This window comes from Alosa pseudoharengus, unplaced genomic scaffold (assembly GCF_046254945.1).
Source record: "Alosa pseudoharengus isolate Yale_2024_CS ecotype anadromous, Long Island Sound unplaced genomic scaffold, YU_APseudo_1.1 YU_APseudo_1.1_scf_14, whole genome shotgun sequence".
Lineage (NCBI taxonomy): Eukaryota > Metazoa > Chordata > Actinopteri > Clupeiformes > Clupeidae > Alosa > Alosa pseudoharengus.
This window is the reverse complement of record NW_027468609.1, coordinates 5126249-5152045: the sequence shown is the minus strand read 5'-3', so window position 1 is coordinate 5152045 and position 25797 is coordinate 5126249. Positions and strand designations below refer to the sequence as shown.

The 25797-nt window shown below is 42.7% G+C and overlaps 2 protein-coding genes across 2 annotated transcripts in view; both read right to left on the bottom strand.

Annotated features, from left to right (window-relative positions):
* Positions 1–264: 264 nt before the first annotated feature.
* On the bottom strand, positions 265–17608 carry slc45a2 (solute carrier family 45 member 2). Its single transcript, XM_076283156.1, has 7 exons — positions 17082–17608; positions 14724–14900; positions 11369–11736; positions 5843–5986; positions 4516–4639; positions 3431–3636; positions 265–548 (listed from the first exon to the last, which is right to left on the bottom strand). Exons 1-7 carry the CDS (start codon positions 17557–17559, stop codon positions 321–323), a joined length of 1725 nt encoding a protein of 574 aa, XP_076139271.1. The 5' UTR covers positions 17560–17608; the 3' UTR covers positions 265–320.
* Positions 17609–19214: 1606 nt separating this feature from the next.
* amacr (alpha-methylacyl-CoA racemase) overlaps positions 19215–25797 on the bottom strand; it is a 28715-nt gene continuing 22132 nt past the window's right edge. Inside the window, exons 5-6 of the mRNA XM_076283528.1 lie at positions 21209–21393; positions 19215–20704 (exon numbers count right to left, since the gene is read on the bottom strand). Of these exons, the coding sequence (XP_076139643.1) occupies positions 20293–20704; positions 21209–21393 (597 nt within the window). The 3' untranslated portion in view covers positions 19215–20292. The remainder of the gene's footprint in view (positions 20705–21208; positions 21394–25797) is intronic.

Here is a 25797-nt window from a genome sequence, read left to right as displayed (position 1 = left end):
AGGAGATTTTGAACACAAAGCATCATCTCAATAATCACACAGCTGCAGCATTTTTTAACTGCTGCCATTAGCTGAGTAACATTCTAATAAACTGCACCTGTTTTACAGTGCAACTTTCCAAACAGTCAGAAGTTAATGTACAAATCTTTAATACAACATAAAAATAAACACCATCCTTTGTGATGGTGTTTTGTGACCATGTTTTGTGACCACTTTTGTGACCATTTGTGAATGTGTGATTTCAAATCACAAATAACAAGCCAATGAAAGGTAGTTAGTATTTTTATTATATAATTTTATACATATACTTTTTACAAAGTTTAATCCACATGTCTGATAAAGAGTGCGATGAAGAGACAGCCCATAAGTGACACTGTTGATGCTGAGAGGACCACCACTATGACACTGCCTGCCAGATTGACCAGTGCCCCAAGTCCAGCGCCGACGATGATCTGAGCAAGCTGCACCATACATGTGAGAGCAGCACAGTCCACGCCTGTGCCACAACCACGCCGAGAGGGATCCACAGTTCCCAATTTCCTCTGTTCCTATTGGAGTGGAGAAGAAGGGGCGAGAGATGAGACAGAGAAAGCGAGAGAGGTGTGTGTGTGTGTGTGTGAGAGAGAGTAGGTGTGTGTGTGTGTGTGTGAGAGAGAGAGAGAGAGAGAGAGAGAGTAGGTGTGTGAGTATGTGTGTGTTAGAGAGAGAGTAGGTGTGTGTGTGTGTGTGAGAGAGAGTAAGAGAGTAGGTGTGTGTGTGTGTGTGTGTGAGTGTGTGTGTGAGAGAGAGAGAGTAGGCGTGTGTGTATGTGTGTGTTAGAGAGAGAGTAGGTGTGTGTGTGTGTGTGTGAGAGAGAGAGAGAGAGAGAGAGAGAGAGTAGGTGTGTGTGTGTGAGAGAGAGAGAGAGAGTAGGTGTGTGTGTGTGTGAGAGAGAGAGAGAGTAGGTGTGTGTGTGTGTGTGTGAGAGAGAGAGAGAGTAGGTGTGTGTGAGAGAGAGAGAGAGAGAGTAGGTGTGTGTGTGTGTGTGTGTGTGTGTGAGAGAGAGTAGGTGTGTGTGTGTGTGTGAGAGAGAGAGAGAGAGAGAGAGAGTAGGTGTGTGTGTGTGAGAGAGAGAGAGAGAGAAAGATACAGGGTGCGTGAGACACTTTTCATCTTATTTGCAGGCCTACAAATAAAGTAATTTATTTGACAAAGTTATAAACTTGCATTATTCAAGTCCTGCTTGAAATTTAACGGAACATTTTGGCCCCAGTGAAATTCAGAAATGGTAAGACGCACAATAAATATTTATATTTATAGTGAAAATGTTCCACTTTTTAAGCAGCTCCAGGGCAGAGAATCCTTAACTTTTTCTCATGAATGATGTTCTATTGCTTTCAGTAGCATAACTGGTTACAATCAGACAGCATTCATTGAGTCTGTTCAATTAGCCATTACTTCACTAAATTCAAATAGATTTATTGGTGTTTCTGAGCATGTAAACTCTAGTGGTGCACTGATTTTACTGTAATCTGAGAACGAACCTCAGGATTAAGTCTGATCAATATGAATTGCCACACCACACATCCATTCCCCATCCAGAGTTATTAAAGATGTTCCCAGGAGGAGATTACCATCTAGACTTAAATGAGTGTCTCGACTCGCAAAAGCTCTCAGTCTGGTTTTTAACCATGTCATATTCTAGAATGCCATATGGTAGAATACAAATAAGCCTTTTCATCTGCACCACTTAACAGATTTTTGGCAAATGTCAGCACACATGGTGCACAGCTAAATGGTATGCTAAGAACCTGCTCAAGCATGCTCCAGCTATGTCATTACCATCCAGACCACTGAGTATGGGTAGATGTGTGTGGGAAATTTAAGCACGTTATCTCATGTCTGGCAGCCATATTTATTTTGGCATATATATTTTCATCAGAGTGACATGCTGCATCAGCGTGGGGATTATTCCCTATCAGATTTAGCATCCACGTCAAATAGTGCCATTTAATGTTGTATCACACCAATTAGTCATTCTGGAGGTGTAGGCCATTTGTGACAGCTATAATAAATGTATAATAAAAATGCTTGAAATATCTAATAGTAAAAGATGTTTTGAAAAGATTATGTGATTTGTAAATAGGTATAATTACACCGCATTCAGCCATGTTTAAAGTAACAAACTGTATGAACTTTTTTTTTCTCACTTTTTTTAATCAATTTCCAACATACTGGGGAGCTATTTAGTGTTAAGGGGGTTCCAAATTAGTCAAGAACCGATGTTTCTGACTGGAACAAAACTAAATGCAATACCAGTCATTCCTGGCATACATATTGACAGAAACCCGATTCTGACTATTAAAAGTCTGTATCAAAAAGAGTTTGGGAGTTGATTATTTTAGGTGGAAGAACTACACTGTGTTGCTTTAGAGGAAGGTGGGCTAGCTTTGGCATACGCCCCCCCATCATCCATCATCACCACATCCCCTCACCTTGCTTCTCCAATGTACAATAAAACAACCCTTGGGTCTCAATTACTGTGCTTCACTGACTCATGCTATTTCAGAAATAAAGTTGCAGAATTTAAATGGCATCTAATTCTGCCTTCTTACATTTGTCCATGTTTGAATGTTCAGTTCTGTAACCATATTTAGTCACTGCTCATATAACAGTGGGGCGTGAACATGTCTGTGGACTGCCATGTTTCTTTATTTAACCATATTGTAGTGTGCTGCTGTCTAGGGGTTCAGTGACTGGGATTTACTAATAATAAGAGCACATGCATTCACACACAGAGACAAATCCACATACATACACACACACTGATTTACAGAATTTTCATGGGGACTTTTCATGTAAACGAATCCATTAATCGTTTAATTACATGAAAGCACATATTTCAAGGCACTGATATGCAATTGCCTGATGCTGCCTTGGCACCACATGTTAATTAATTTATGTCTGATTTGATAGACACTGGAATTAATACTTGTTTTTCTTTCCCTGTTTCAGTTACTCATACCAATTCAGGTATTTATACCAATCAGTCACACTGATCTTTCACTGATCTTATAATATAAAATACCTGAGTTTTTAATGTGCCAGCCTGTCAAATCATACTAAAAATATTTAGAGACTTAAAGGGGCTATGGGTATAGAATTATGTTGAATTTGAGTTGTCTTGAATGCACCATATTACATTTGTGATGGTGCTCTCTCCTTGGCTTGCATTGAGGTACTGTACAAATTGGCACTACAACAGAGTAGATCTGAACTACAGGTAGCTGTGTAGCATGTATATTTTGGTGGATATCTGGGGAACACAGCATAGGTGTTTTTGAAATCACAAGGTCATTTCTAGGTCATTTTCAAACAAAGATACTACCTACAGACCCTTTAAGATCAGCATTTTTAAGGGACCAATGGAAGCAGACAGGCGCAGTCTCACCTCCTCCTCCTTGTGGTATTCCGAGATGAGGTTGAATGGCATGGTGTACAATGTGCTGGACATCACTCCAAACACACTGCAGAGTGTCAGGGTGGCAATGACGTTGGGGAACAGACCAATGAGACTGGTGCCCAGGCCAAACATGAAGTAGCCCACGAAATAGAGTCCCTTCAGGCCAATGTAGGGCAGCAGCAATCTCTGGGCATCTAAGTGCAAGGAGAGAGGAAGAATACAATATACAGATGGCATGTTAAGTGTTTTAACATGCATGGTTAAACATAAGTAATTTTTTAAATAAACACATTATAATATATAATACAATATAAATATTAATTTAATCAATGTTGATTCAATGTATGACAAAGTCAACGCACTATTCAAAATGCTAAACAATAATTAAAGAATAAATCCTCTGCGAGGTGACTTTGGTTTTGTCACCATTGCGACTGACTGCATCCTAATCAAAATGGGGAGCCATGGGCAAAAAGATCTCTTAATTATCCTCTCATCCATTCCACCAGAGAGCAGTGAGCCTCTGTGTACCATGGAGAAGAGCTGCTGGTATCACTGGACAGCTGGATTACTCTCTCTTTCTGTCTCTCTCTCTCCATCTCTCTCTGGGAGGACACCCATAAAGCCGCAACAGGCTTGAGTCTCCGTGCAATTTATCAACAGGCGTGCGCTCTGTCTGTCGGCAAACACCTGATGTGCTGAGAGCAGTACACCAGTGAGATGCAATCTCCAGGCAAATCCTGAGCCCGATGGCTTACAAAGTGCACTTGCTACGGGCAAACCCAGAGCACATTACCAGCTGGGGACTGAGAGTTAAGTAAACACAATTTCAATTGAGACGGCAAACTAAATGGATGATGCATTAGGGTGGGACGTGCGTCTCCTGCCACTTCCACAGAATCACTCTCGCACAAACATTGCCTATGCAAAGCATGCAGTGTGAAATGAATGCAGGCATAATCACAGGTCAATGTGACAAAGAAACATTGCTCCCCTTCCTCCTCCTCAGAGTCTTAATGGTCCCCCATTAAATCCTCAATCCCATCTCTGGCTGATGAGGGCCCAGCACTTACAGGAGTAGAGCGCAGATGACACGGCATTGATGCACAGACCCCAGCAGCCGATCTCCACCCCTCTCTCATACGTGGCGTACGCCGTAGAGTTGTGGTCAGCGTACGGGTTCCCCTTGTAAACAATCTAGGAAAGGCACAAAGGAGCTTGATTAGGACAGAACTTTACTATGGAAGGGCAACCATCTCTCTCAAAGGAGCTGCAAGGAGATAAGATGAGAGAAATGGGCTGCAAGGGAAGAGGGAAGATATGGTGTCCTTGGCAACCTGTTCTGGACTTTCAGTGGCCGTTAGCTGAATCTTAAATACAGTTCCACCCCAGATAACAGGGATCCTCAGTGAGCTAAGGGCAAGATAGATAGATAGATAGATACTATATATACTGTGCACTAGATGTAAATTCTTCCTTGTGTGAAGAGCACAAATGTAGCAGAACAATAAGGATATTTTAAATTAACATTTTAAACTAACTAACAACAACAACAACAACATAATGTTATTAAATCATAAAGCATAATGTCTTTAATTCTACAATATGTTCAGAAGCTAAGATGTAAGACCTGTATGGTGCATTTGCTTCAGATACAGTAATTACAGCTTTCCAGCATCTTAGTTACAGTCCATTTTTACTATGCATCTCTTGTCCACTTTTGTCCAAGGCGACATACCCCCCCGCACTGCATTGAGAAGTTCCCTGACTGAGCACTCATTGCCATGTGTGTAGCCAAGCTGTTGTCACTGACAAACGATATGTGCCCTCACATCCTGTTTTCCCCTTTCACACAGAGGGTGCCTTGTCAGAGAGGGTTGACATTTTTCAATGCAAGTAAAGTGACAGACCTCCGCTGCCCTGCTGAGGATTTATCTATATTTTTGTTCATGGCATTTTTATCACCATGCATTTACAGGCACACAAAACCTACATGTACATGGCCACACACACCGCACTTCCATTATCATAATTGAGGAAAGCGTTTCTTTTCAGAGTTCAAGTAAGGCTCATTTGTTTGTACATCAGAAGAAAACAGAAATGCCATCAAATTAACATAAAACATATTTTCCATGTGAAATACACTCAAGATGTAGTTAAAGATGAGAGGTTCCTCCGTCACTGAAAAGCGCTTTGAGGGCCTTGAAAAGCACCATATAAATGCAATGTGTTGTTGTTGTTGTTGTTGTTGTTGTTGTTGTTGTTGTTGTTGTTGTTGTTGTTGTTGTTGTTGTTGTTGTTGTTGTTGTTGTTGTTGTTGTTGTTGTTGTTGTTGTTGTTGTTGTTGTTGTTGTTGTTGTTGTTGTTGTTGTTGTTGTATGGACAAGCCTACTCACTCACCTGTCCCATGAAGTCAGTGAAGAAGAGCATATTGCAGAGGAAGGCCGTCCAGCCCAGTAAATGGCTGATGCACAAGTAGCGGTAGTGACTGGGCATATATATCATGGCCAGTAGCAGACTCTTCAGTGACATCCGTTTCTGCACCTGTGCAACACACACAGAGACACACACACACACAGACACACACACACACACACACGCACACACACAGACACACACACACGGCCAGGGTTTACTTTCAGAAGTCCATATGTGGCACAGATGAGAAAGACGTGCAGTGTGTGTTGCCAAAGAATATCTCAAGCTAATGAACAGTAATCCAGACACCTTGTATCCATGCATTAGGACCATCTGTGCACAGCAGAGAATGAAGCAACCTGGGGTTTTATAAAGCCCACTATATGTGGGAAGCAGAAACAGCTGGGGCCAGTTCACTGTCTGGTAGACTGCCTAGTATAAATGTTGAACTCTTACAATAGACATTTGTCAATTGTACGTTAGACTATAAACTTGAGGCACCATAACCTTTCTTTAGGGAGCGGTTATTACTGAATCAATTAAAAAGGCAAAAAAGAACATAATGTTGGTGAGTCATTCATCTGCTGTCTAGCTCTCTCTGGTTCTCTCTTTCGGTCTTGCTCTCTCTCTAACTCGCACACTCTCTTGTTGGAACTATTTTTTCTTAAGTAAATACAGTATATATATATATTAAAAAAAAAAAAAATATATATATATTTCTGCCGTTAGTCAGATGGGACTGTGAAGAGTGACAGGAAGTGAGAGGGAGAGAGAGATGGGGTCGGATTGTGCCACATGCACCACAGCTCTCCGTCTCTTGTTGCAACTATTAAAGAGCTATTAGTTTTTGCTTTTTGTGTATTTAATGTCTTCATAAAAACATTACACATTTCCCAAGTGAATCATGGAGAGAGTTAGATCATTACCATAATTATATATATGTATATTTTAGGGCTGTCAAAATAACTGATTAATTTCGATTAATTAATTTGAGAAAAAATAACTGATTAAAAAAATAGCGCAGATTAATCGATTCCATATGACCTTTGACCCCGAGCCGTTCTAGTCAGTAACCATTAGACTGTAAAAATGAAGGAGAGAGAAGAAAATGTGCTGCCTACTGTAGATCATTGATAGTGTTGACGATAGTGTTGACATTGAGGGGAGTGTTCATTTATTTTCATTGTGTCCCCTAGCCTAGGTTATATCTGTGGCCTGAAATGCCTTGTACGGTATGTGAAAAAAAAGTTTTTCCCGAAGCACTTTTGAATTTATTTCCTCAGCATATTAGGTCATATCATACAGTAGATTATTATGGCCATTATTTGAACAGTGAAAATAATAATAAAACAGTTTTTGAACTTTAATGTCACTAATGCGGATTATCCAATGATTCATTTGAATTTAAATATTTAAAATACTTTCACAGCAAAAAATAGATATATGCGATTAATTTAATCGATTAATCGATTGACAGCCCTAGTATATTTATATTTATAAATACTATGTGTGGTAAGCCATTTTCCTTCATGTCTAGTCATTTGCATACCAACTGCTCCTCCTCTGTGAGAAAACGGTCATGAATGAAAAATGTCCCAAGGCTAAATATATAATTGCAGCACACTGTGCAGCACACTTTCCCAAATGTGCCGTTTGTATGTGCATGACAAGGCTGTATAGGTGAAATGTCATCATGAATCTGTCTGAAAATGGTGCTTATGAAATGAGGACTGAGGTAGGCCAGTCACATGAGAAAGATGACACTGCTTTATATGTATGTCTGTCTCCTTGCCAGCGGCATGCTCAAATTTCCATTTAATGTGGGCTCAATTTGCATGGATACTGCATGTTCTAACAGCCTTTTAGGCACAGGCTTTATTAACAACAACAAGTGCTTATGCAAGCAGGAGCTGGGGAAACCTCTTTTGGCAACCACCATGATCAATCTCAGCCAGCAGCATGCAGTGTGATCAAACTGATATCTCTGGGGTGAGCCATGCCACTTCACACCACCACAAATATGCTGTGCTCAATTCACCTCTGGCAGTAATCTTTACCTTAGCCATTATAACATCACAAATTTCCTATTATCTACACACATTAACCCCCCCCCCCCCCCCCCCACACACACACACACACACACACACACACACGCACAAGTAAACATGACCATAATAAATATCCCTAGTACACACTCCCAAGTACAAACACAAACACACACACACACACACACACACACACACAGACACACACACACACACACACAAGCAGGAAAAACAAGATCCAAATACACTGGAAAGAGTCACTGACAAGGTACCAAGTCTACATGGCTCACATACTTTTACCGGTTCTTCCACTACAAGCAAATCAAACAAAAACACTCGAGGATAACAAAACTTCTCTGCCTTCATACAGTATTTGCTCCCTATGATGGCTGAGACTGAGCAAGATGTGCAAGTCTTTTTGCCTCCTTTTTTGAAGCCCCCCAAACTGCAGCCCTCTGACCACATTCTTGCGAACATGGCCTAGACTTCCAAATATGTTATTCACTTACAGTGGTATCTAAGTTGGTAAATGAGTTCTACCGTTGATATGTAAGGGATAATGTATTGTCCGCCAGTCATTATCGGACAATGAGTCACAAAAGGGCAAACAGGACCCTGACGCGAATTGGAGGAGTCTTGCTTCATCCTGAAGGGACCGATAATGACCGGCGGACAATGCATTATCCTGCTTATTATACGGCTACTTGCCACTGTAGATGTGAAAACACGCTCTCCAACGGTTGTGTCTTCATTGTTCAGCATGTTGAGCAGATTACCTGTTCTGGAGGCAGTGTAAAGCCATTACATTTTCAGGGTGCCAAGACTTACGTCTCTGCGCTCCATTGGTCCTTCTCTCTCTGTCTCTCCCTCACACACACACACACACACACACACACACACACACACACACACACACACACACACACACACACACACACACACACACACACACACACACACACACACACACACACACACACACACACACACACACCTACCCACTGAACAAACACATTTTGTTCATGTGTTCAACACATCACAAGCCAATCTACGGACGGCACCAACCAATCACATTACGGTTTTACTTCAAGTAATTTGCATAGCTACCGTCGGGAACACCCACTGGAATGCGTTGACGGAACGCAGCTGTGTGTGGGAGCCGTAACGGCGTCCTCTGTTATATTCTGCTCCATACATGTTCACTCCGACACTGAATATCTTTTTTGGCCAATAATAACAACTTTGACACGCGCATAAATCCTTGTACATCATAACGTGCTGATCCGCCAGGTGCAACTCCCAACCGCGTCCGTGTAGACACTAATTGCATTAACAATAGCGACAGCTACAACACACCTGGCTCCACCGGAAACCAATGAGCTGGCTAAAGAGCCTTCCGTGCATAAACCGAATTAGCTGGCGGAAGTTATAAATGTACCGCATGTTGTACCCAGGACCATAAAGGCCCCCCGTCACAGCACAACATGCGCTGGCAGAACCATAGCAACCATAGCAACGCTTGAGCGTTTCACTGGGGATTTTCAAGCATACATCTTCCTTCATCTTTCATTTTATTAGGCTGACGACATCTCCAGAAGACTCAACAGTGGTGTCTGGCGTCCTGGTCCCAGACGCACCCTCCCCACACTTATGTTGGTTAAGATTATAAACAGAGACCACAACAAGTACCATTCCAAAAATACAGCAACAAGATTTACATATCTGCTAGTCAATTCAAGTAGGTTGTGAGTGCCTCAGCCATAAGCATTGCCTTGTCTTCTCAGCAGCCTCACACAACTCCACCAACTCCTGGCTGTCTTTGCTATAAAGCCTCTAACATCTATCTCCACTGGTCCTGTTGCACACTTTGTTGCCTTACTTCTGCTACCAGTTCTGCATACATTCTGCATGCATGCATCTTCATTCTTTCAAAGGTTTCCCCAATCACATCTTCAAAGGAAACTGTTAGCTCAATTAAATAGGTGATGCTCTGATTTTGCCTCTGATTTTGTCAACTCTTTTGTCCCTCTCACACAGAAAGACATTAAGACTCGCATAGCCTACATTCTATTTCTTACGTTACAACTAAAGCACTCATTCTTCAGGTGCTTGTTGACAGCCATGTCAACGAACAGAAAACTGATTTGTCGACTTCATGTAGGCTAAGCAAGTGCACAGAGCCCAATCATCTAGCATCCTCTTCTTGCAAACAAAGATAAACAGGGATACAGATAGGCAGAGAGTATGAAGAGAGAAAGATAGAACATGACTTAACACAACCTCTACAGTGACACAGAGCAGTCTTGTTGTTTTTTTATTAAAGAAAACACAATTTTTGTAGCCTGGCGGGCCATCCTATATCATTGAAATGTATAGTCTGGAATCGAACCATTCACCTCGCTTAATCCAAGGGGCGGGCAGAGAATTGTCTTTCAAACTGCATAGGCATGCAATAGGCCAGTGCTACGACCATATCCGTATCCGGTCGGCAAAACGGCAAATACATCCTTCTTCGAAAGGAATGACTTAAGTGCATTGTGTTGCTCAACTTTCAAAGAAAAGCACAAGTCCAACTCCTCCAAAGTTGACGCCAACGCCGATTCAAACAACCGCTCTTCGTTCGCCATAGCCACCTTCCTTGTTGTTCACCGTCGCAGGACTGTCGTTATCCTGTTAAGCCCGCCTTAAGACTCTCTAACAAAATAGAGCGTTGTGATTGGATGACGTCCACGGCGTCAGCCAATAGAAATCCCTATGGTTTGATACTAGACATACAGGCTGAGCAAATTAATTTGCCGCCGCTAGGGTGCGTCTAGATTTCTAGGCTACCATTTTTGTGTATTGAAACTAGTTTCTGTGTTCTGTTGCTGAACCTGACTGAACTTGTTCCGTACAAAGCCAGGGAGTTGAAGGGTATCCTTTCAGATTTTTGAATTCACTTCTCTTTGGAGGTCACATCTACATGATTGTTTTTCATCAAATTAATGAGCCACTCCAGGAAATGGGAATTCTCTCAGAGTGCTTAATGAGTCACCAGCAGCAAGGTTATTAATTATGCCTATTTAAACGAGTAGACAAGACTTTCCTGCTTTAACAGATTAATAGAAACGGCTAAATTATTAAAGAGGTAGTGAAACAAAGGATAAAACCAATGAAATATGAAGAATACAATTGGTGCAATGGGATAAAATACAAAAGAAACACCAGAATGTGTATATGTGTGTGTGTGTGTGTGTGTGTGTGTGTGTGTGTGTGTGTGTGGTGTGTGTGTGTGTGTGTGTGTGTGTGTGTGTGTGTGTGTGTGCGTGTGTATGTTTGGTGTGTGTGTGTGTGTGTGTGTGTGTGTGTGGTGTGTGTATGTTTGGTGTGTGTGTGTGTGTGTGTGTGTATGTGTGTGTATGTGTGTGTGTGGTGTGTGTGTGTGATTGTGTATGTGTGTGTGCGCATGTCAGAAAGAACTCACTTCCTTGTTGGGCTGCTTGGCGCTGGGTGTGACGGCGTTGGCTTCGCTCAGCGCTGAGAAGGAGCGCGGTCTGATTTCCGGTGCAGGCACCATCACAGGGCGGGGCTCCTTGGGGAGGGCCCCGTAGCCCGCGTTGTTGTTCCTCCCCAGGAGGAGCGTGTTGGGGGCTGAGGAGGAGCAGGAGTCCGCTCTGCACTCGCGGCCGAGGGGCTTCTCTGGGATGCTGCACAGGTGCACGATGAGGAACACGCCCCAGGTCAGGGCGGAGAAAAAATAAATGACCTGGTACTCCGAACCCAGCAGAGTGCCCAGGAAAGAATGACCCCAATCCATGGCTCCAATTAGGTATCCAAAAGCACCGCCAAGACCTGAGACACAGCACAGAATGTACTCACACATAACGATATTCGTTTTCACAGCACTAAATCTCTAAAAACAGATATAATAGTGAAGAAGAGCTACCTTTCAAAACATATACATTACATGACTGTAAAGAAACGATTAAGAATATTAAGCTTATATTTTAGACATATAACTGCTTAGGTAGCCATTTTGTATTTAGTTAGTCATCATAATGTAATGCAGCTTGATTGTTTGACTGTTGTTCCTGAGACTGGCAAGTGCCAGAGTAATAAATATAATTATAATACATATAAACACATTTAAACACAAGCTGATCAAACGAGCTTTGCTGTATTGTTGCACTATTAGTGCTTGCAGTGTTTTTTTCCCCTCTCATATCGACTCCCCTTTCCTTGGCTCAGTTCCCTGACATCTCAGTAACAACACCCTTTGCTGAACATGATTTTCAAAAAAGGAAATTACCACATGGTCAAAATTTGATGCAATTCACTAATGGATCCTCAAGGAATTTGTCATGCAAATCAAAGTACTACTGCATTCTGAGCCATCACCATTCACAACAAATGTGTTGGACAGCTGGAACAAAGGGATAGTTGTAACATCACTTTCACCAAGAAACCAAGAGTCATGTGATCAATTTCATGTATGACCACCCTTCCTGCCTTGACCTCCCATGTGAAATTACATAACTCCATTAATAATTATACGAATTTTACAGCTATCTTGCAGCCAAAATATAGATTTTCAGATAACAGTAATTCTGGACCAAGTCCATATTTTGAATACTGGTAGGCAGTAGGCCTATGAGTGACATCTCATTTAATCGAATTACAGCTAGCTAACAATGCCTGACAGGGGAGAGAGTGCTATTGATTTATTGAGGTGTCTACTATTGGCTGAGGGAGTTTAATAGAAGTGCCAATGTGCCGAAAGTCTTAAGAGAGGTTCACACATGACTTCCTTAAAGGCAATATAGAACTTGTGATGTTATAGATCCTTTTGACATCAAGGCTATCACATGGTGGGGTTCAGCATACCTCCTCCCAAAATACAAAGAAAGAGACCCCTCAAAGGAATTTCCCCCGTGGCACCTACATGGCTATGACACCCACTGTAATAAGCAGGGCATGACCCCTGAGGCTGAGCTGAGTAGCGTGCGCACACAAACAAACCCTGTTTAGCGGCAACGGAGGTATAGAGCGGCAGAGGCAAAAGTCATGTGCCTCCCGCACTCAGCCCCAACTCATGACCGCACCACATGACGAGCGGGATTAGAATGCTCGCCTGGGCGCTCACACCACCCTGTGCCTGCTTCGCTCTGGTCAGAACGCCGCCAGGTCCAACTGCACTCTGAATTGTGTGTTTGCCTGCGTAATAAACTACAGACACGTGGACCAGCACTCACCACACCATAGCCAGCAGCTAGCATTCCATGAATACCATAGGCTCAACATGTCATTCTGACATGTTTGGAAACTATATAAAAATTGTAAGGCAGATATAACGTTTTGACATGGTAAACAAGGCTGATCTAATGTTTCTTCAAGTGTGAGTAGGACATCCATTCTGACCCAGACCTCACCTTAAACTCTTCTGCTTAGTATAAACTCACTCCATATAACCCAATCACGTCATCTTGTCTCTTTGACTGAAATAAGTTGTAGATGTATAGTGTCAAATCAATTACACACATAAACTTGGCACTACACATTTAAATAACTAAACTCAGTCAAAGCATCATGATGATTAAAAGGTTACACTGAGTGACCATACAAATCATTGACAATTGCAATGTCATAAACACTGAGTCCAAAAATCTTTTAAATGAAAGTTCTGCACCAGGGAGCTCTTTAATGTGGATATATCCCCTGACAACTCGCGCTATGTTAACTGTCAGTCCCCAAATGGCATCACATCGGAATTCAAGACCATTTCTGAAGTTCCAAAAGATGCCCTCGGCTGTCTGAGGAGACATGATGAAATAAAGAGAAATTCTGCCTGATCCTGGGCACATACAAAAGGTAAACTTACAGATTACAACACTGACCCTTCAGGTGTGAAGACGACAGGGAGCATGATGTCTTAATATTATAACTACATAAGTGGCTGTGTTAACTCTGATTAGGACAACAAAGATGAAAGACAGAGTCAAGAGTCACTTTTATGGCGCAGAATGTTTGATGAAATTCAAGTAGGATAAAGTCTTGTTCTCAGGTCATTTTAATGTCCTCATATCCAAAGGACATTCAAATGACCACATTCAACTTGTATAGAGGTAGGTTTAATGACGTACATCGAGTTTCTTGATTACACAGGATGTTCCGTACAGTTGCCCTTAATAACTGCACAAGCAAAGCACTAACATAACACATTAGACATAACATTTCCATAATATTACTTATACATGACCTCTCTCTCTATTTCTCTGTGTGTGTGTGTGTGTGTGTGTGTGTGTGTCTGTGTGTGTGCGTGTACTCCCTTGTGTCACACTTACAGGGCTTAAACCGCACACATCACCCCCTCACTCATGATGACGTTCCTAGACTGTCAAGGCTCAAGGGAGCAAATCAAAATGTTGCTTGAATTCAAAACCCCACAAACTAATGACTCTGGGGCCCCGATCAGCTCCCTTTCATACATCCCTCCACACATTTCACTGTCAGACCCACAGGTCCATCCGTTCCACTCAATAAACAGAGGCCTGCTACACTATACACTGCATCACAGATGGCTGAATGTAATGCGGTCATTAAAAACAGTGCAAGTATGAATAATTGAATAGTATTGCAATGAGCGGTAGGTAGGGAGGTAGATCATGCCACCAGATAGATTCAGTTCTGTACCGACACGCATGGGATGCCATTGGATACTCAGTGCCAACACACAGTGCCTTACGCTTCACATAATTCTACTGTCAAAACCATGTTCAAGTGTGAGTAAATGAAAAGAGTGGTGTGTTCACTCTTGTCTCTCTTGGTGTTGTCTCTCTTACCCGTGAGCAGAGCATGATAGTGCAGGCCTCTCTCTTTGTCCTGGTAGGAGCAAACGTCAAATAAATACGCCTTGACAGGCCCATCAATGAAGTCTGCTGCAAAGTCAAACAGGACCACTCCAGCCATGACCACAACAATGGCCCATGTGGTCTTCAATGTCTTGTCTTGCACTATGGCTGCAACAGAGGGAAAAATCAATGTGAGTCAATAATAATAACAAAAACATTCAGTTTGTGTACACATTATGAATCACTGCAAAACACATGAAATAAAGCATCGATATGACTGCTGTTGTTATAGGGTACTCAAAAAATATTGAAAAAATATATGTTATGGCCTTGCAATATTTCAAACTGCAATGGGCACCTTATTAACCTGAGGTTTATTTGTTTATTGTTGGTCATGTTCTGATGTTGATTTCTTCTAACTGGACTATTATTGGTGGGGCAAAGAGGGGACACGTGAGCGTTTGCTCAAAGCCGATGTCCAAACTGGTTTAATAATATGGCTTAAACACAAGAATGCTTTTCACTGTTGCAATGGTTCACTGTTTTCTGATCCAGTAGTTCACAGCTAGAACATGCTGGATATTATTCAATATGATATTTTATGTCTTTGAACAGCTAATATGAAAAGCAGAGAATAGACATCAATAACCTAACCACTTTTATTACTATTTCACAAGAGACAGACTATTTTGCAGCTTTTAATTACAAGTCAAGTTAATTGTGATTGTAGTTCGATAGGCTCTAACCTTATTCAAAGTTCAAAGTCTAAATAACTATTGTATGCCCACCACATAATTTGCAGTCTTTTGTGATGGCTTTTAGTGCATAATTACTCTTCATTGTTATTATTTGAAAGAGGCAGAAATGACCAGGCCTACATCTGCAGAATGGGATTAATATGACCGCTATCAGACTATGACATCCAGACAGACGAGGCGACGGGTGGATTATTTGTCCAATAACCATTGGATCTTAGCCTTAAGGGCTCATTAATGAGCGTTTAAGATCACATCATAATAAGTAAACTATTTGGTTACTGTACTTGGCTTACACAAGTATTTCATGCAGTTTCAGTGTTCTTATAGAAAAGACAATATTATGTGCTATATGACCATATATTTCTATCTACATGTATATGCATACATATGGGCAAGTTAAAGAGTACAAACGATTAGATGCTATTTCATGTTCTCCATAAGCACTGAGGAGAAAGTGAGGAGGAAACTAATTAAGAGACTTGAAAAATTCGAAAAAGGGGAAACTTTACATTGGGCGTTAATTAACATTCAGTACAAATTAACAGCTTCCTTCCAACAGTCATGTTAATCAGCCTGACATTGACAATCAGGGACTGCACACTGAGACTTCTGGGGAAGAGAGAGATCAGACACTGGAGCGTTGTACTGTATGCAGTTAGATTGGTTAGAGCTTATTCCATTTTCTTGACTGAAATCATATAAAGGCTTTCTAATAATTTGTAAGACTTTCAAAAGCTGCCTATAGAGTCTATGATATTCCCTCACCATGACTTCTTGGGGGAACTTTAAATGCTAAACAAGCACTGCAAAGTGATTGTGATGCATGTCAATGACTCCTAAGAGCAGTGGCGATGCTGGAGCAATTAAGTCTGCCCCTGTCTGTCAGAAATGTCACAGATTACAACCAATCCACTACTGAGATGCCATTAAAAAATGCCAAAACATCAGTATTAAGGCAGCCCCACTGCCATGGTCATCAAACCCATCACCCCCTGACATGGGCAGCCTCATTTGCCAAGCTAATATACTGTAAATACATACATACTGTACATAGAGTACCCTCGGGAAATAATTGCCACCTTTGGTAAAGTTGACTAAATGACTATACTGAATGGTGGAGTGGCTGTGATATTGTGGGGCTAATTTTATTCCCAAAGGAATTGGGAACCTTATTAAGGTGCATGATATTATTAACCCCAAGAAAAACCTGAACATTTTCAATAGAAATCTGTCAATCTCTGCCAAGACACTACATGATTGGAACATTCATCAGGTTAATGCACCAAAACAAACATCAAGATCAAAACAAATATGGTTTATTGAACACAAAATAAAACTTCTGCCATTGCCATCTCAGTCCACTGATCTAAACATAGAAAAAACAGTAGCGTGAGTCAAGGTAGAGAATGCACAGGTGTGGACCTAGGAATCTGAACGATCTGGGGAGATTTTGTGAAGACAAATGGTCTTAAATCCCTAAATCCCATTGTTTATACCTGTTTTTAGTTAACTTTACCATAGGAGGCAATAATTCTGGAGGGTACTGTACTGTACATAAATAGATCAATGTATAGATAAATAAAAGCCTTACCTGATATGACAGCATCACCATTGAGAAACAGCGTCAGGCCGACCAGCATCATAATCCCCAGAGAAAGAATGTAGGGCCTCCGCCGGCCCCAGGGCGATTTGCAGTAGTCACTGGCCGAGCCGATGACCGGCTGCAGCAGGAAGCCCAGGATGGGACTGATGAGCCACACTAGGCTGTAGAGGCTCCGCGGGAGTCCCACGCTCAGCAGCACGGGCGTGACGAACGCTGCCTCCACAGCGTAACAGAATTCCCTTCCAAACATGACCATGCCGTGCAGGACGAGACGGCCGCGGGACCGCCGAGGAGGCTCCACCGCGCCGAACACGGACAGCCCCACGTCCAGGCTCTCCGGGTCCTTGTCCTGGTCTTTGCTGGGACCCCAGCATCTGTCCGGCAGGCTGGGGGCGAGCTCTATGGCCGTGATGTGGCTCCCCGGCTCAGGGAACGTGCAGGGCTTCTCCTCGGTCAGGAGAGTCATGGCTAGAGAGAGAGAGAGAAGAGAAGTTTGGGTCGGCTCTCGGTTGGCACCAGAGGTTGGCGGTGGTGAAGCACTGGTCCCCTCACCCTTGCTGGCAGGCAGGCAGGCTGGAAGGCTGACGCGTCTGGGGCTAATCTCTACTGCATAGCTGAGCAGTGGGAGCTCTGCGAGACTGGCTCGCTCGCCTGAGGGACGTGGACTGTGCGGAGCACAGAGTAGAAAGGCTGAGGGAGACAGAGGTGGAGGGAGTAGTTTGGATTAATGAAGCAAGTTTCCACCCTCCCCCCACCAGACACACGCTCACACACACATACAAACTTTTTCTTTGAAGGCCTGAATGGAACCTCACATAAAAGTTGGTGGCACGTGACTGACGTGACTATCCCTGGGGGGGGGGGGTTTCTCACCTCTTCCCAAACCTCTGTCTCTCTCTTCCTCTCTCTCTGTCTATAACCTTACTGCCTCTCCAAATGCATTATTCATGTCACTGGCAAAAATGTGGCGCATTATTACCATATAATTGTATGCCAAACAAATAACACAGCAGCAATTATGACATTTAGGCAGTTCGCCCGAGCTAGATAAGGAAGCGGGCTGCCCACGGAACGCTCACAAGGTCTCTTTCTTCTCTGTCTAGCAATAGCTGGTCTGCTTGCCCATTAGGCCGATCAAGTGATGTAACATGTGATTCCCTCAAGGCAAAGAAAAACACACACTATTGCAAGGGAGGAAACAAGCGTAGGCAGAGTTGTACCATTCCTTCACCAACGTCTCCTCTTTTAGGTTAGTGTGCTAGAAATGAAGAAATGTATCGACGTAAGTGAGTCTCGGAGTCTCGGAGTCTCTCGTTCCTGGACTTTGATTGTTTACAGGAAACATTAGGGTCTTTCGGGGAACTTCGTTAGGAGCCGTCATGAGACACTTTCCCTGGTCAGAGCCAGTCATGTGAGGAGGGGCTGCGCTGCTCTCATGGGGAGGGTTTCTCACGGCAACGGCGGGCTGGACTGGGAGGGGCCGTACTGGGCCCTACTGCTCGCTCAGGACCCCCAATGTGAGGAGGTCTGCTCAGACACTGAGTCATACGGATTTATAAATTTAGAAAAAAAAAATCACATTCCCCTCATATCTCTGGGCCTCCAAGCATCTGTGTGGAGACAAACTAAACCAGGCTGGGAAAAGGAAAAGTGTATGTGTGAGCGGGAGAGAGAGAGAGGGTGGGAGAGACGGGAGAAAGTTAAGAGAGACGGGTGTTATTGCCCCGGTGATCATTTAATTCCTTATTTCATTGGTGACGCTTTTTTGCAGACCCACATTCCAGCTCTCACTGAGTAACATGGACTTAGATGAGACAAGCTACTAAGAACAGAGGACCTAAACACAAGCTACTAAGAACAGAGGACCTAAACACAAGCTACTAAGAACAGAGGACCTAAACACAGTCATTCAATTCCCTTTTAATCATTTTGGTAACTCAAGTGGAGAGTCTTTCTACATACAATATCATACAATATTATCTGCATAGATAAAATAGCATCCTAAAAATGTATCTCTGTTCATCAGTCATAACATTATATATATTGAATATCAATAAGCATTAATTAAATGTCTGTTAATGTCCAGTTTATATATTTATGTATGTATATATATTAGAAAATTCCCACCAATTTTACGCACAGGAAACAGCTGTTTCAATCAGCTGCTGTGCTGCTCGTGTTTTGCCAAAAAATGGAGCACAACGTAATCAGTCTGTGCGACATGAGAGAGACGAGTGATAGGCCCTAATAACTTTAGGAGTTCGATGTGGAAGTACTTCGGATTTTTGGTATATCAAACTATGGAGAAGAACAAAGTGGTAGGCTATGCAAACTGTGCAATCGAGTTCTACGTAGGCGAAATTTGTTTGACATTTCTAATCGTAAACACAGACACAGCTACGTTGAAGCCTGCAGTAATGTTTGTCACTGATGTAATGGCAGTCCACTTGGCTTATTGTTTTTCGAGAATGTTGCACTCCTGTTTGTCATTGTGCACGAAACTTCACGCCAATAAATCATCAGGGATATTGCTGGCTTGCGTCTACAAGTGCCCTCTTTACATTCGTCCTAATGACTGTTAGTTGTTTGTGGATTGGCCTATATTTGGTATTGAAAACGGAAACGTCAATGTCTTTAGACATTATAAAATCGATTTTACAATCGATTCAATGAACACTTATGTCTCAAAAATCGAACAGGATTTTTTCACAAAAGTGACAGCCCTATATATACATACACCTGTACTTAATTAACTGATACTGAAGATAAAGCTAGATAATTTAGCTGAAGATCATTTTAATAAGGGTTATCAGACCTTTGAACAACAGAGCAATCAAACTCAGGAGAAAATGCAGTGTAACATATTTTCAGCATTCGGAAATCGCGGAATCACAAACTAAACATTTCACGTAATTATGAAAATAAAAACACTGGCAGGCACCTATGTGAACAACATTATATATAATTCCAACCAATACCAAATTACAGACATGGACTGGCTGGGATTGATAGGATTTCACGTCCAGGCAATTCAAAGCCTTTTACGCGCAAGTGCAGTTCCTGCTCTAAATTGCTGCACCCGCTGGTTGGGTACAACTTAGGCACTGTATGGCGATCATGTGAAAAGCACATTTCCTCTCTGTGGGCCCTTAGACTGCCGTCATTATGGGGGCGTGCTGGGACATATGGGTCGTTAAGGTTACAGGCGTGCTTTGGTTTCTTTGCACTCCACTACACCCGCTGCATCCATCTGCTCGATCTCGGCTGCTGCGAAGCCAAAGTCTTGCAGCACGGCGCGCGTGTGCTCTCCGATGAAGGGGTCCCGCGAGAGACAGGGCTGGGCGGGCGAGCGGGACAGGAGCGGAGCCGGCCGCGGGCTCTCCTCGCCCTGGGCGTCCCGCAGGAAGGAGCCCCTCTGCTGGTTGTGGGGATGTGAGCTCACATCGTCCAGTGACAGCACGGGGGTCACGCAGGCGTCAGTGCCATCGAAGATCCGCCCCCACTCGGCCTGTGTCTTGCTGGCGAACGCCCGGGCAAAAGTCTCCTTCATGTCCGGCCAATCAGAGACACTCATTTGGGCTGGCAAAGCGGATGCATCCAATCCCAAGCCTGCAGGGTGGAAAGGGGGTCAGAGCAGAGCACACAATTTAAAGTCAACAAAGGGAGGTCAGTCAAAGGTCAGTACAGTGCTTCTCACTATGAAAGGGGCCATACTTAATGAATAGCCAGACATTATTAACTCTGGATGATTCTCCTGAAGGTCAGCATGTGGAGATCCTGAATGCTTATGAATAGGAGACACACATTCAACGCATCCTGAGACCTCACCACAAGTCACAGAGGAACAGACCTCTATTTAAGTGAGAGAATAATGACCTTTGGCTTTTATTTTGTGGAAAATACTAGCCTAAGCAGCTTCATCAGGATTTCCTTAATGTTGAAGGCTGAGTGTGTGGAGTGGACTTGCGTCTGCACAGTGATTGGGTGGTGAGAGCCTGTTTTTCTACTGTGACATCATCTTCACAACGACCTTGTTTGGGTGGCTGTCAAGTATGTTGTGTGAGAAGAAAAAGAAATGGAATAAAGGAAAGAAAACAATCAGTCACCACTTTCCTTGAACGAGTTGGTCGTAGAATTGCGGTTCAATTGCCCCCACAGCCATATACTTTCCATCTGAGGTGCAGTACGTCTCGTAGAATGGAGCCCCACTGTCCAGAAGGTTCTCACCCCGGCCTCGGTTCCACAAGCCAATGCTCCTGGATTTCCACATGAAGGAACCGACATAGGCTGCTCCTTCAACCTACACACAGCAAGAAGACAAAAAGTATGTTTTTTTTTTGTATTTCAAAAGATCACATCAGCATCTGGGTAGAAATAAAACAAAGGTCTCGACATATGAGGCAAGATGCACATAAGAGTTGTTCTGAGACAAACGTACCACATTGAGCTTTGATCATAACCCTTTCATTTGAATTCCAGCGTGTGTAGGAGTGCACTCCTACTGTATATGTCTTCGACGTGATCCCCTGCACCCTGCAGGCATAGGTCGGTGCATCTCACACCAATGACAGACTTGTACGTTTTCAAGTTTGTTTGGTAACTTCAGAATGCAGTCTTCTAAGTCTTCAAGTTATGAAACAAATCTGCCTTCATTGTTCAAAGACCACTAACATGGCACAAGATTGAAATACATGGGTAGAGGCAACTCTATGTCCTACAGTATATTGGTCATGCTAACATGCTCACAGTGCACAAGTACAATCACTCACGGTTTGAAATCATATCTGCGTTGTGTTAATCTAAAGTTGTTATTATTCAAAGGTCTGTTGTTTTCTCTCCATCATAACCATTTACTTGTCTTATTATAGCTATCTACATTAAATACAGTTTCTGCTAATCTAATCAGCTGTGATTTGCTCAAGAGGTAAATAAATGGAACTCTCATTTTACCAACAGGTCTGTTGGACTTTTTTTCCAAGAAGCAAATATACTAATGAAGATGTACAGCTGGACTGCAATTCAATTTAGCATGTTAGCTAAATTCATAAATAGCTTTGAATAGTTTTAAATAGGTTTTGTCTTCTCTCTTCTCTGTAAACTATACGTATTTAGGTGAAAACACATTTACAGTGATGGCCAAAAGTGTTGGCACCCATGCTAAAGTTGACTGAAAAGAGGAATATAAAATCATCTTTTGGAAATTGATCTTAATGCCTTAAGTGAAAAATGAGGAAATATCTAACCTTTAAGGACACCAATTTTCTTAGTGAATGAATAATGTATCATAAATAAATAAATGTTCTTCCTTAAAATACAGGGGTCATAAGTATTGCCACCCCTATGTTAAATTCCCATAGAGACAGGCAGATTTTTATTTTTAAAGGCCAGTTATTTCATGGATCCAGAATACTGTGCATCCTGATAAAGTTACCTTGGCCTTTGGAATTAAAATAGCGGCTGCAGCATCCGTAGCCACATAGCCATATTCTACTGTTCTTCATACTATTTATCCTGCACATACACTTATTCTTACTACTCTTATAATGTTACTGTTTATTACAGTATTTTTTATATTTCTTACTGACCTTTCGTTTTTATTCTTTACATGTTAAGTGAGTGTGGTACTTAGAGCAAAGATCAACCGGAGTCAAATTCCTCGTTTGTTTACACAAACCTGGCCAATAAAGCTGACTCTGATTTTGGACCCGGATCCCACCACCCCCACCCCCACCACCAATAGGCTTGGGAATCGGTTCCAAACGTTCTGATCCATCGGAATCGTACATATCCACACGTTAACGATTCCACTAACGATTCCAATACAAAGCTTTGTTTTAGAAATATTTACTTTTTTTAAATTTTAAAGCATTCAACTTCTGTATTGATATTGTGGACTTGGATCTTCATTCTCTAAAAGCACTTTAAATTAGACATTCAAAGCCAACAACTCTCAAAGCCATCCTATAAGTGTTGAGCAAATGGTACAGGAATCGTTATGGGAATCGATAATGAAACGCATCGATAAGCAGACTTGACAATGGCATCGATATTGATAATTTCTTAACAATGCCCATCTCTAACCACCACCTCCACCACCACCCATTCTCCCTCTCACCTTCTGTCACACTTCACTGTCCTGTCTGAATAAAGTCTAAAATCCCACCAAAAAAAAAAAGAAAATCTCACATTGTTTAAAAACCGAGAGAGAAGGAGCCCAGGACACTATAACACAGAGATAAAGCTAGTTGTCTGATGTAAGGGACTGTACGATATTTAGCGGGGAGGGCCGGTCGCCAGACGATCGGGTTAAAAATGTTCTGCCTGGCCCTCCCCCCTGGTCAATTTTTTTTTTCCAGGGGCCTCCCCCCGGCTCAAAAAAATTCTCCTAGGCCCTCCCCCCTACGTGAATCAAATAAAACTGGTCGAAAAATGACGTTTACAAGGTTAAAACGACAAATGTCATAAGCACACATACACACACACGGGACTACAAACCAGTGTTGCGCGGGTTTGGTCACAAGCGGCCCGCGGTCGCCCGATATTTTAATCAACCCGACCGCAACTCGGACCGCGAATATTAATTAGGACAAAATTATACCCGACCCGCGATTCGACCCGCTTATTTACAAAATGTGTGCTTTTGGTTATAGCCTGCATGCAGTAGTCCATTTCTGTAAAACAAACTAATTTATTTGCGAAACTTTATGCAGTAGAACTACACGCAGGCATGCAGGACATAATGTTTGCGCAGGAGAGAGAATGAGAATAACAGCGCAAGCACGCACGCAACCACCAAGGATTAGAACACTAGGATAAGATTTGGCCATGGACATACTTCTTTCGACAATAGAAATGGGGAGGCAAGGTAGCCAAGAGAGATAGCCTACATTGCTGGTCAAAACGTTAGCGTAAGAACTGGTTTAAAATGCTGAATGAAGCACAAAGCTTTACTAAAGCACATCCACTGTTTAAAGTCACAAACACAACGAACTAAGGTAACTTTTATGCATGCGCGAACCTACCGGTAGATATGGCTGTGTAGTCTGTGCCATAAGATTTATTCCTGCAGGCTGCCCGTTTCGGCTGTCATACTTTTAAATGGCTTCGCAAGAAGTAGGCCTACATAGACCATAACTTGTACTACTGTCACGTCTTCAGCTTCTTTACTGTTGACTTACTGTATTGATGCTTTACTGTATTGATGCTAGCCTTCTCGTGATATTTTAAGTAGGCCTATTTGTAGAAAATATATATTTAATTAATTTTAACTGACCCGCCCGCAAATGACCCGAATATCATTAAAATATTTGGTTTATGACTCATAACCGCGGGTGACCTGCAAGCTTACGAGGGGAGTTGAGGGAGATTCAGGGTTGCGACTTTTTGGACTCGCCCACTCTGTCAAAGAGACGTGAATCATGTTTTGGCCTACAAACCTTTTAAAATATCGAAAACGGATCATTGATCAGGGGAAAAAAATATCATGGATCAGGAAAAAATAATTTTCCTCGGCCCTCCCCCAGGCCAAAAAAATTCTCCTGGGCCTTCCCCTAAGGCTTAAAAAATTATCTTAGGCCCTCCCCCCCCCTGACGACCGGGCCCCCCCCCCCGTAAATATCGTACAGTCCCTAACAGAGAAGAAGCGGAGCAGGCAAAGGGAGTCCTGCAGTGTGGTCAGATGAGCTTGCCAGGGGCGCCCACTAAACTCCCTGCAGTGTGGTCAGATGAGCTTGCCAGGGGCGCCCACTAAACTCCCTGTGTGAGCCAGACGCTACAATAAATGAGGTCTCTGCAGCATCCCAGCACAAAGGTAAACCAGGTTAGAACACATTCAAACCAACCTGCCGCGGCCCGGACACGCTGAAAGTGAGTAGAGCAAAATGGTAATGATCACTGACAGAACCCATTTAGAGGACTTTAGAGGAGCTTCAAAGCAGTTGCTTAGACCGTTAAAAAGACTCATTCAGGGAATAAAACCAAAGAAGGTGAGTACGCCGTTTGGAGAGTACAAGAATTGAATGAGAAATGGCTTTTTCCTCCATTTGTGAATTTGTCAATGCTCAGAATAGAGACTCAAAACAGGTGGGTTCAAGACAACCACTTCATATCCAAAAATAAACAATAACATATATTTTTAGACTTTGGGGCTCTTATGTTGCTTGCATCACTGCAATATCAGCATCCATGCCCAAGCATCCAAAGCCTCTTTGCTCCACAAAATTACAGCTCAGACTTACAAAGCTCAGGGTCTTCCTCTCAGGGGAAGCAAACAGAAGGTCTTATCTACCAGCGAACAGTGTGGATATCATCACCCCCCCCCCCCCCACACACACACACACACATATAAACACACACACACACACACACACACACCACAGCTGCAGCTATAGATTCACACTCCACCAGGGGATGGTGCCAAGAAACACACTTCAGGTTGGGATGGATGTAGGAGTGGAGCATGAAGGCTGAGAAGGCAGCCTCTCCAGAAACCTAACTGCAAACACATCAAACACATTTACATGTTCAACTTGCTGTGTGAAAATCATGATTAGCGAGCCCATCTGTTTATGTGGCCTCGGTTGATTTTCACTTAGGCTCACAGAGGAACATGCAAAGTCAAACACTCTGACTTGTCAACACATCTGGTGTAAATGTAACATCAGATTAACGTCAACACTGTCAAGGCTCTGGTGTAAATGTAATG

Bases quoted from the DNA above. Each gene is read 5' to 3' on its own strand.
- slc45a2 (XM_076283156.1), bottom strand. From the start codon at position 17,559: ATGACTCTCCTGACCGAGGAGAAGCCCTGCACGTTCCCTGAGCCGGGG. The intron at 5,987-11,368 runs GTGAGTTCTTTC...TGTGTTGCACAG, and splicing joins CCAAGCAGCCCAACAAGGAA to GTGCAGAAACGGATGTCACT. The intron at 3,637-4,515 runs GTAAGTGCTGGG...CCTTGCACTTAG, and splicing joins GTCATCTGCGCTCTACTCCT to ATGCCCAGAGATTGCTGCTG.